This window comes from Euprymna scolopes, chromosome 43 (assembly GCF_053919585.1).
Source record: "Euprymna scolopes isolate OS-2025 chromosome 43, ASM5391958v1, whole genome shotgun sequence".
Lineage (NCBI taxonomy): Eukaryota > Metazoa > Mollusca > Cephalopoda > Sepiida > Sepiolidae > Euprymna > Euprymna scolopes.
Window position 1 is genome coordinate 21,213,385 of NC_136524.1, and position 12,246 is coordinate 21,225,630.

Here is a 12,246-nt window from a genome sequence, read left to right on the forward strand (position 1 = left end):
TTTAGGGTAAGTTCTTTTTACTATATGTACAGCATCTTTCAAAAGAGTTTATTGCATTACTAATTACAGTACCAATAAGCCTTTTTTATGGTAATATAGGTGTGGAAGATAAAAAAATGCATTAATTTAAGAAGAGGATGAACATAAGATTATCAATCTAGATTGATTGTTGTTTTGTTTTTGCTTTGTTTTTTTTTTTCTTTTCTTTTTTTTCTTTTTTTTAAACATAATACTTTTGTCTTGTTTTTTTGTTTCATTTTTTTTTACCACAATATTTTTGTTTTGTTGTTGTTTTTTTTTTGTTTTGATAACTAGAAAAATATTTGTCTCCAGACATGTAAAATTAGAACAGTTTTTAACCACTTTCATATCCCTTATACAAAGATTAAAATCAAGATATAATGCTACTAAAGCGTATGTCTAGAATCCTTTTTTTTTTTTTCTAATTTTGATCAAAATCCATTATGTAATTTTTATTTTAGAAAATATCGCCAGAAAATTAAGACTTAAACATAGTAATCTTAATTCTTTTCTCACTGTGAATCGAATTTAATGCAAATTTGAATTTTCAAATGGAACATTGTTCCTTTAACATATTTCTTAAAAACTGAATTTTGAGGAATATTTTAAGCGATGACTAATAGCTAATTAAAAATTTTCCGTGGTATCTGAATTTTTACGAAGAGCGTCCACCTTCTACTTTGCCCACTTTGCATGAAAGTAAATATAGCCCACATTACGACACCATATGCGTAGCTGCTGTATTCCAAAACTCATAATGATCGGTTTATTAGTTTTGAGGTGAATCCTATGCATAAAAACATATACACGTTTGATCATTAAATTATTAATTGAACCAAAATTTGTTATAAAGCTATAACTAACTGCTGTTAAAATATAAATGCTGTTTTAATCTTGATTTACGAAATTATTGGATGTAAAAAGCTTTTTTAAATTCAATTTTGTAATTATATGTGATTTGCTAAGAATTTTAAAGTCAGAAATAACTTTCTATTAGACAGTTTAAAATCTTTCAAATTCCTGTCAAATTTTAAAGAGTCACGAAGTAATTCATTCATTTGTTTTTCTTAATTGCAAACAACAAAAATGTAAAATGGCTGACTTATTTACGAAGAAACCCAAGCGCATTGTAATAGATTTAATATTGTAATTAAATCATTATTTTTTAAATACTTTTTGAAAAGTTATTTTGAGCATTTTATTATTACATTTTTTTCTATATTTTAATAAATAATCGATTAATAGTAAATTAATTAAAAAAAAATAACGTGTAAGTCACATAGAGGCGAGAAACACACACAGGCACATGAGAAATGGTCACGCAATTTTATTAATATAGAGATCCGTTAACCTGCATTCTTTGCATTCTAAGTTATGAATTACTACTACCTGTAGCAATCTCTCATATACTTACGTAAGATCGAGAACTCCTTAGAATGAACAACACTAGCTGAATGGACTGGAAATAGAAGAGACTACTGCCTACACAAGAAATAAAAAAAGAAACGCAAAAAGAAACCGAACGAGATTCTTAACCCGAGTTAGCCTCGTGTTTTTGAACCTCTATTTCTATACCTTTCCCAAATGGTGTTAATGCTATTATTCACCTGAACGAGACGTACTGACGAGAGATCTGAAAATAATCTTTAGCTAAGCAGAACGTCATTGATGTTAGAGAGAACACGAACACACACACACACACGCACGCACACACACACACACACACACACACACACACACACACACACACACACACACACACACACACACACACACACACACACACAGCTTTCAATTCTGGTGGAATCGTTAAAAAAAGAAAAATTCCTGGAAAATGCATCTTTTGTTAGAATGTTTACATAGTTTATGGTGACCTCCGAATCTTTTACTTGAAATCTTTTATGACTAGCAGAGATACTTGATGTTGCCCAGGGAAGCGGGCATTAATAACAAACCAGAACACACACACACACACACACACACACACACACACTCTCTCTCTCTCTCTCTCTCTCTCTCTCTCTCTCTCAATAAAACTATAAAGAAAAGTCATCAACCGCTGACCTAATTTCAGTTTTACTTTTAGAACAACTACCAATAAAAATGATAGAAAATAATTTTTTTTTCTTGCTCTCTTGTGCACTAATTTGCTACTTGGTGACTTCATATTTCAGTATTTTTTTTTTATAGCCTACTGGGAGTACTATGGAATCTGCTTACACAAGCTCAAAAAAATTATACTGTTATAATTATAAATGAACAAAATAACCCATAATTTTAAGCATCACTCCTTGACACTAGCCCAATCTAATATTATTAAAGTAATATCTAAAAGTTTTAAGGTTTTATTACATTTTAAAACTTCTTCAGAGTTGAGTAAATCATGCCTTCAGAAATTGTTTTATTTTTTATCTTTTCTAAACTGTTGAATTTTATATCCATTGTATACACACACACACACACACATACACACACACACACATACACACACACACACATACACACACACATACATACACATACACACACACACACACACACAGAATCAGTGAATCTATCAACAAGGGATTCCTCTCAAAAGCTATAGCGCTTAACATATCAAAGGCATTTAACAGGGTTTGACATAAAGGTCTACTTCACAAGATTTCCAACCATGCTGGATGTTTTCTCAACCATCAAATCTTTCTCTCTGATAGGTTTATACAAGTAGTCGTCGATAGGCAGAAATCTGAAGCTGAAAGTATCAATCCTGGACTCAACTCTCTTCCTTATCTTTATCAATGATCTCCCAAATCTCATTCTAAGTTCATTTGTTTACATATATGCAGATGACACTCTTTAACTACTTTAGCATGATAGAATACCCCCCCCTCTCTGTCGTAAGGACTCTAATAGATATATGCACGGGCTTTAAGTTTATAATTGTAGCACCCTCCCTTTAATTTGAGAGCAACGTCTTGAATTGGATGACCATGCTTTTATATGCTTTCAACTAGCCTTTCATCACTGCATTAGTTATTTATATTTTCTCTACCGTTCTCTTTTAAGTCAGGTTGTACCCTAATCAATCATGTTTCTGATAGTATAGATGCAGCACTCTCCTTAATAACACCCAAATACGTCTGTTTGGTGACTTTAATGACCACCATAAAAATTTGCGTGGTTTCTCAGGTTGCACAGATACAGCTAGATGTTCTACTTATAGCTTCTCTATAGCCCATTCCCTCACACAGACAGTCATGTTCCCAACCTGCCTACCAGATCGTGAACCCCAGCAGGTTTCACTTCTAGACTTATTCCTAACCACAGTACCCAAGGATTGTGCAACTAATGCCCATAGTCCACTTGGAAACGCAGACCACTTAGTGGTATCAGTTGAAATCATACTTAAATCCCACCCCCAAGGCAGAGGAGCGATTGCTCAAAGCAAAAAGGGCTGACTTGCAAGCCATCAAAGAACACATCAAAGATGCTTTATAAACTGATATCTTCTCTCTTCCTGCTGAACAGTGAGCCAATGAGACAACTGAATGGTGCAAAGCAGTCATTACCACATGGAAATATTATAGCAAGCTCCAATTATCCCCATGGTTCACCACAGATTGTGCAGCTGCTATTGCACAAAGACAGCATGCATTCTACCGGTTCGTATGTCATAAGTTAAATAGGCAAAAATTCATAGATGCTAGAAATCGTTGTAAGAGAAAAATAGCGACAGCCAAAACAAAGTATGCTGAAATAATCAGGGAATGCATAGAATCACAAAAGATAGGAACTTATGATTTCTGGAAAATTTATAATGTAGTCAATAAAGGGCAAACAGTAATTCTTCCAACTAACAACTCCCTCCTAAATTTCACTATGTGAACTGAAGCCACACTAGATAATGTAAAAATCACCCCTTCTGATGGCCACAATATCATAAAATACTTAGACACCACCAAGGCATGTGGGTCTGATCTCATCCCTGCTATACTAATTAAGAAATGCTCAAGAGAGCTAGCCCCCCATACTTTCCAAGCTCTACAATAAATGCCTGTTGAATCTTACTTCCCTAATAGATGGAAGATGGCCTCTGTGGTACCAGTGTAGAAGAATTCTGGTGAAAGGACTGACTTTCAATTATCGCCCTACTAGTCTTCTTCCCTTCTTTGCTAAAATCTTTGAGATCTTAATTAATCACGCACTAGTCCACCATCTTGCAAAAGCAAATTTTCTCTCTGACAAACAGTATGGATTATGTCGTTCTACTGCAGATATTTTAAGTCATCTCTGAACACATATACCCTGTACTCGATAAGGTGGACGAACCTTTGATATATCCAAGGCCTTTGACAAAGTCTAGCATGAAGGGTTGCTAATGAAAATTAAATCTTATGGTATAACTGAATGTATACTAAATATAATTAGATCCTTCTTAGACAATAGGACCATCCAGGTTGTCATTGATGGACATACATCCAAGCAGCATAACATTAATCCAGAAGTGCTTCAGGTGTAGAAATCTACTCACACCTGAAAGTATCCTCTACTTCTACAAGGCCACCATTCGCCCATGCATAAAGTATTGTTGCCACATCTGGGCTGGTGCATCTACCACTAGCTTCTCCTTCTAGGTTCAAAAAGGAGCTTCCAATCTAATAGATCCCACTTTGTCGACTAAGCTCCAACCTCTGTCCCATCGCTGCAATGTTGCAAACCTGTGCCTGTTTTACAAATATTTTAATGGAATGAGCTCTGATGAACTAGTTGCATTTGTGTCCCCTCAATGAACATATCCCGGCCAAACCTGCTTAGCAACAAAATCTCACCTCTTCACTGTTGAGGTTCCTAAATGCCAGAAAGCTTTCTATTCTAATAGTTTCTTCCCTCAAACAACTAGACTTTGGAATTCCCTTCCTGCTACCTGCTTCCCTGGCTGTACTGATATGCAGAAGTTTAAATATAATGTAAACCAATATCTTGTTAATATTTCCTAGGGATGGTCCCAACTAGTAGCCTGTCTAAATAGCAGTAGGGGTGAAGGTGAGTAAAACAAAAAAAAATGACACTACCATCTGTCGCAACACTTCAAAGGCTAACCACACTCAAGATCTCTCTGACCCTAACTCTTCTCCAACCTTGAGGACATGGTAAAATAGGGCAAAAGGTCGTTGTTTAATATCAAAACACATCCAAAATTAATCTATCTTTTCACCATAAACGCTCTGATCTCTACTTAACCCCAATTGATATAAATGGCTCTCATCTCAAAAAACTCTGTTTTTGACAAGCTTTTGGGTCTGATCTTCACTCCTGATCAGAAATAGAAGACCTACATCAAATTTTTTGCCAAGGTTACTGGAAAAATGGTTGCATCATTCTACTGCTCTAGAAGGTATCTAAATTCCAACGCAATCCTCTATCTGTATAAGAGCCAAACACATCCTTAAATGGAGTACTGTTGCTACATCTGGGCAGGAATTGCTCAGAGAAACGTATCCTGCTTTGACAAAGTCCAAAACCGGCTTCAAAACTTAGTAGATGATACTCTTTTCTCTTCCTTCCGATCTCTTTCCCACAGAGGTTACATTGCGAGCCTGTCTCTGCTCTATCACTATTTTCATGGCAAATACTCATTTGAGCTTCAACACTCGACTAGCTACAACCATTATCAACAATTTCCCTCACTCTTTATGTGTATCTAAATCTAAAAGTAGTTTTTATGAACAAAGCTTCTTTTCTAGAACTGTCCATTGGCCTGCTTTTCAACTGACTACAATTTGGTCATTTTCTGCCACCTTAAATAATCAAATTTTACCTAATTTTCACCATTAACGATTACTACACTGTAGCCTGTGACCACTATACACTCACAAACCTTTATCCTCAAGTGGCATTCGGGCCTTTATAAGTGGCGACTCCCTTATAAAAAAATATGGGTTAATCTAAATTAATGAATGGATCATTATAACTTTTGGAATCTATTTTCTTGGCAACCTAGTAAATAACATGGGCATATTATTGTTATCATTATTTTGTAATTTTACCATTTAGAGGGTGCCACCAAAGCTGTACTATGACCCCAAAGAAAGAAAAAGCATTATAATTTAAATCTAGTGCTATATTCTTTGCTTGTATTGGTCCTGTGACTAGCATTCTTTCTGTTAATCATATTTCATTAAATGATGTAGACAATTCCTGTCTACATATTTTGGTTTTGATCCTTCCTAATTTTCTTATTAGTTTTTTGTCTTCTGACAACCAGATACACAACTATAGAATTGATTAAAAAAAAAAGTATTATAAGATATTATTAATAAAAACTTAGATACTAATAAAAAATAAACCTAATTTTTTTTTCTGCAATAAATTTAAAATTTCAAACTTTATTATTACTAAGAACTCTTCTCCCTTGATTAAAGTTTTATAAAGGACAAACCAAATATATGAGTTTAAATGCTGATTGGGAGACTGTGTATCTGACAAAGAAGGAAAAAAACATATACATAGGCTTGACTACGACAACCTTTTCGAGAAGTTTAACTATGCAACTTTTCGACAACAGTGCCATTGCAAAACATCTTACTAACGAACATTCTTGTCCCTGCTCCCAATTTTGAAAACCTAGTTTATTCTTGAACATACCACTAGTAAGCATAAACTTCATATATTGGAAGCATTACTGATGAAAGCAAAGCACTCAAATATAAAAAAAAAAAAATTTTCTTAAATATTTAATCAAAATCCTTAAAAATGTGCTAAGTACATTCTTTTAAAATCATTTCTCAATTCACCCACTTTATTCTTCCAACACTCTATGCTGATGCTATTTTTAACTTAATTAGCTAATTTGTTTCAAAAAGTAAAGCCTCCTATTTTTTTTACTTAAAAAGTTGTAGAACTATGAAGATGGGAGTGGTACCATTCAAACGAGCGGCCTTTTGCAATCCAGAATTTATTTTTCTACACAGTAATCAATATTCTCAAAGCACTTTTGCCAAGAATTCAATGACACATCTCTGCTTCTGATGCATGTCCATGACAGAGGTTGCTTTCTTAGAGTCTCACACCGTCAATATCTACAACAGAGAGATGACACTTTCAGGTCATGAATTCATAAGTTCAGTCATCATAGCAATGCAATTTGCAATCGCTTCTGATTCATTTGAGCAGAATAAAAATTAGTAGGCTTTACTTTTGGAATGCCCCTTGTTATTTTTTCCAAAAATATATTTCTTAATTTAAAAGATAAAATTGAATTGTTTGGTAGATTTAGTTTGCAAAATCTGTCACATCAATGAATTTTTAGCACAATGGATGTGTAATGTGAGTCTTGAAGACTTATGAAATCCGTATAAGGAGAATATAGCGAGTTGCGTGTATAACAGGAGACTTTGTTGATTTGATTACATTGAAAAAAATCGATAAGTTGTTGAGCTAGTACTCTCTTACTGTCTGTCTGTCTGTCTGTCTGTCTCTCTCTCTCTCTCTCTCTCTCACTTTCTAACTTATTCACTCTTCCTCACTCTCTATCACTGTCTCGCTCTCTCACTGTCTCTTCCTCTCTCTTACTGTCTCGCTCTTCCTCTCTCCCTATCACTCTCTCTCACTATCTTGCTCTTTCTCACTTTCTCTCACTTCCTCTCTCTCTATCACACTGTCTCACTGTCTCTCTCTCATTGTCTTGCTCTTTCTCACTTTATCTCACTGTCTCAATCTCCCTCTCTCTTTCTCCCTTTCTCTCTCTCTCACTGTCTCGCTCTCTCTCTCTCTCTCTCTCTCTCTCTCACTATCTCGCTCTTCCTCTCTCTCTCTCTCTCTCTCACTATCTCGCTCTTCCTCTCTCTCTCTCTCTCTCTCACTATCTCGCTCTTCCCCTCTCTCTCTCTCTCTCTCTCACTATCTCGCTCTTCCTCTCTCTCTCTCTCTCTCTCACTATCTCGTTCTTCCTCTCTCTCTCTCTCTCTCTCACTATCTCGCTCTTCCTCTCTCTCTCTCTCCCTTGCTCTTCCTCACTTTCTCTCTCTTATATTTTCTCACTTTCTTTATAGAAAAATATAGACATATAACATACTTGACTTTATATAAATAAATATAAGTCTTTGGAAATGGTTCTGAAGAGTATTTTTTTTAGAATGTCGCCGAAGTTACTGTTAACCTAAACACCACAAGACTCAAACAAAATTTATGAAATAGAAAATCGTATTACAATTATTTTTTACCATCTCATATTCCACAGACGCCCATGATGTTTAGCAGCGTACATGATGATCTATGCATGTTGATGAAGTTCTTATCAAACTCCCCAATTACACACGTTGCTGCTAACACGCACCCCATGGTACCAACTCCTGCCGTGATTACAATTACCTGTAATCACAATTTTGCAGTCAATAAATGGAATCCAAGCTATCAGCGTAAGTATTTGCAAACTTTTTTTTATTTTTTTATTTTAGGTGTATGCTCATATTTTAATTTCAGGTGTATGCTCATATTTTAATCGAAAAATGTCTACATTAATAAAATCATGCGGCCACTTCTCGTTTGTTTGTAGATGTGTGTTTCTCGCATCTTTGTAACTTAACATTTTTTTTTTGTTTTAATGTTTATTTTTGTTTTCTTTCTGAGTTGTACTGGCTTTTTAAACTTACAAATTTCAATTCAAATTTAAACAAAACTTACATTGAAAAAACTCATTAATTCATTTTTTCTTTATTTACTATTAATCGAGTATTTATTGAATTTAAAAATGCAATAACATAAAGAAACAAAACTTCTTTTAAAAAAAACATTTTTAAAAAATAATTTAAATGCAAAAGTACATCTGTCAGTGTGTATTTCAGTTTCTTTGTAAACAAGTCGACTTTTTAAAATCTTTTGTTAAAAAAAAGCCAATTGTTAGCATTTCTGGACTATTCACATCTAGAAATGAGTATACAAATAATATTACAAACAGCAACAGGTGAGGTTATTCATTATTCTTGGCATTTTTGAGCTCCTCTCAGTTAAAAATAGATATACAGATAATTTTTTAAACGGCGACAGGTGAGGTTATTTATTAATTCTTGGAATTTCTGAGCTCCTCTCAGCTGGAAACGAATACACAAATATTTTTTTAAAAGCAACAGATGAGGTCATATGTCAGTGTTCGGCATTTCTGAGCTTTTCTCAGTTGGAAATGAGTATACAAATAAAATTTAAAACAGCAACAGATGAGCTTATTCATCGATTTTCAGCGTTCTTGAGCTCTTCTAAGCTAGAAACAAGTATACAAATATTTTTTTTTACACGGCCACATATGAGCTTATATAGGTACAGGCATTAATGACAGAAAACTAATAGGGTGATGTAGTTTTGAAAGCCGGGTTATCATAAGTTTTTTTGTAGGTCTCCAATTACTTTTTGATTGTATTTGAAAGATTAAAGCCTAAAGTTAATTTCCAAATAGAAAAAGTTATAATGAAAAATGTTTTCATGGCGACATTCAGAAATTAACAAGTTCAGCTAAATTTTGAAGTTAAATAAATTCATTGTAAAAATCCTTTGAAAGATAAATATTATTTTTCTTGGTCTATTTCAAAGATAAGTAGTAAAGTCCTAAGATATTGAATTAAATAAATAAAAAAACACTTTGTTTGCACAAAAAAAATAGCTTAATTAACCACCAAAAGTGAGAGATTCTGGCTTTACTCAAACAAAACAAATGAAGTCGTCTAAGCATGGTTTCTACAGAAGCCCAAAATGTCAGAAAGTCAAAAGGCTATCTAAAAATGATATCAGGTAGTTGGAGGAAGGTAGGAAGTGCTGGTTTCCTTTTTTTTTTTTTCCTAGCCGTGAAGGTTTGTATAATTTTTACCATTTTTTAATTTAATTATTTTTCTGTATTCCTGCTTTTCAATTTTTTCAATTTTTTTATTTTTCAAGATTATATAAAAATTGTTGCACTGAAGATTACACATTCATTCAGGCAAGGAAAATGTAACATATAAATCTTACATATAAAAATGTTACATATAAATCTTACATATAAAAATGTTATATATAAATCTTACATATAAAAATTGTGCTAAAAATGTAATCTTAAAAAAAAGAGGATATATTTTTTGCAATTATAATTTTTTGTGTGTGAAAATATTAAATAAACAATGCTTAATTCAATGATAATATCGGTAGTTCGAGAAATTCATTTTTCTTTGAGTTATATCGAAAACGTCATTACAGACTTTAGTAATCGGAATGTTCCTTAAAAAAATCATTTTTCTTTTTTATTGTTCCACTATACGATGCTTTATTTTCATAAAAAAGCGAAAATATTTATTTTTTTACTACTGAAAGCCATAAAGGGGTGTTTGTTTAAAAAAGAAATAATACATTTCCACAAAGATTCAAATAAAAAATAATGGGTTCATTATATTTCATGATCATTATTTTGATAAATACTGAAAATTTCAATAAAATTGGTTAATTTCCTGTTTTTGAGTGAACTTTTAAGGAGGGGTCAAAATGTTTATACATTTTGAGCATCGGCTAGTCATTTTGCATGTACCTAACTTATACGTCAATTCTCATTATTTTTTATCTGTTCACATCTAGAAACAAGTATACAAATAATCATTAAAATAGCAGCAGCTGTGGATATATATATTTTTTTTTTACACAGGAATCACCACATTATCAAGACCAAGAGGCCACTCAAGGGTAAGGGTTAAAGAGTGTACAGTAGAAATTGGACAATATAGTAATCATTAGTAATGAAAATTCGGTAAATTTGTTAACTTATATGGAACGGCTCATCAAGAACTTGTTTACGTTAGACTTGAAGACAACCATATTGTAGTCACCTGGAAAGCAGGAAAACGGAAGACAATTCCACAGGCGTGCAGTTCTAAGAAAGAAGCTTTGTTCATGGAATCTACGTTTAGGTTTAGGCACAGATAAAGAGTGGGGGGAATTATTGATAGTGTTTACAGCTAGACGAGTGTTTCTTGTGAAAGTTTGGCGAGAGGGGACCATAGAATGAAGCTCAGTCGAACACTTTCCATGAAAATAACGATACATCAGAGACAAGCTTGCAACATCTCTTCTGTGAGATAGCGGTTGCAGGGAAGAGAAAAGGACATCTCCTACGAGGCTACAAAGTCTATTTTGAACTCTATCAAGGCAAGACAAGTTCTTTCTAGCTGCTCCTGCCCAGATGTGGCAACAGTATTCCATCCTTGGACGTACCTGGCTCTTATATAGATAGAGAATTGCATCAGCAGTGAGATATCTACTGGATTGATAGAAAGATCCCACCATTTTTCCAGCGGCCCTGGCAACAGATTTGATGTATGTGTTCCATTTAAGAGCAAGAGTAATTGTCAAGCCCAGAAGCTTGTCAAAACTTGAGGCCTCCTGAAGACAAGAGCCATTCATTTCAATTGATGCCAGATGGGGATCAGAATGTTGATGATGTAAAGAGAGAAGCTTGGTTTTAGATGCATTAAAAGTAACCAGCCACTCCTTTCCCCATTGTACCACGTGCTCAAGATCAGAGGAGAGAGAATCAGAGAGAACTTGGTCGTTTACTATCTTAAATGTGCTACCATAGATGGTAGTGTCATCAGCATAAATGTCTATGAATGATGTAAGGATGTGATTTGGAAGATCATTAATGTAGATCAGGAAAAGAGTTAGGGGTCCATCCTGAGCTGTGGATATGCATCAATTCTCAACATTTCTGAGCTCTTCTCAACAAGAAACGGGTATATTTAGTAACTCATAAGTAAAAAATATTTGAAATAGATTTAAAGCAAAATTATTATTTTTCAGGATCCGAATTAAAATTAATATAAAACAAAGCAATAAAAACATTTTTTCACTGAATATTATTTATTTTTTTTATTTCAAGACAAATTTACCGAATTTCCATTACTAACAACTACGTTAACAAATTTACCGAATTTCCATTACTAACAACTACGTTAACAAATTTACCGAATTTCCATTACTAACGATCACTATATTGTACACTACGGTACACTCTTAACCCTTATCCTCGAGTGGTCTCTGGGCCTTGATAAGTGGTTATGCCTATGTTTAAAAAAAAAGACAAAAAAGACACATCTCCATGGAAAGGGGTGAAAGGATTAGTTGTATATTTTTTCGTTTTATATTCTCTCATAATATTTTTGATCTTTCAACTAGTAATCCATCTAGCTTATTAACCCTAAAGCGGTGATTCATTAGTAAAAAAAAAGAAAA

The 12,246-nt window shown here is 33.6% G+C and overlaps 1 protein-coding gene across 8 annotated transcripts in view; it reads left to right on the forward strand.

Moving 5' to 3' along the window:
* The window catches only part of LOC145268225 (neurobeachin-like), a 607,546-nt gene that overhangs the window by 552,868 nt on the left and 42,432 nt on the right, over window positions 1-12,246 (forward strand). For all 8 annotated transcript variants that reach the window (XM_080123533.1, XM_080123540.1, XM_080123535.1 and 5 more), the window contains one exon: window positions 8,243-8,420. In XM_080123533.1, the coding sequence (XP_079979659.1) occupies window positions 8,243-8,420 (178 nt within the window). The remainder of the gene's footprint in view (window positions 1-8,242; window positions 8,421-12,246) is intronic.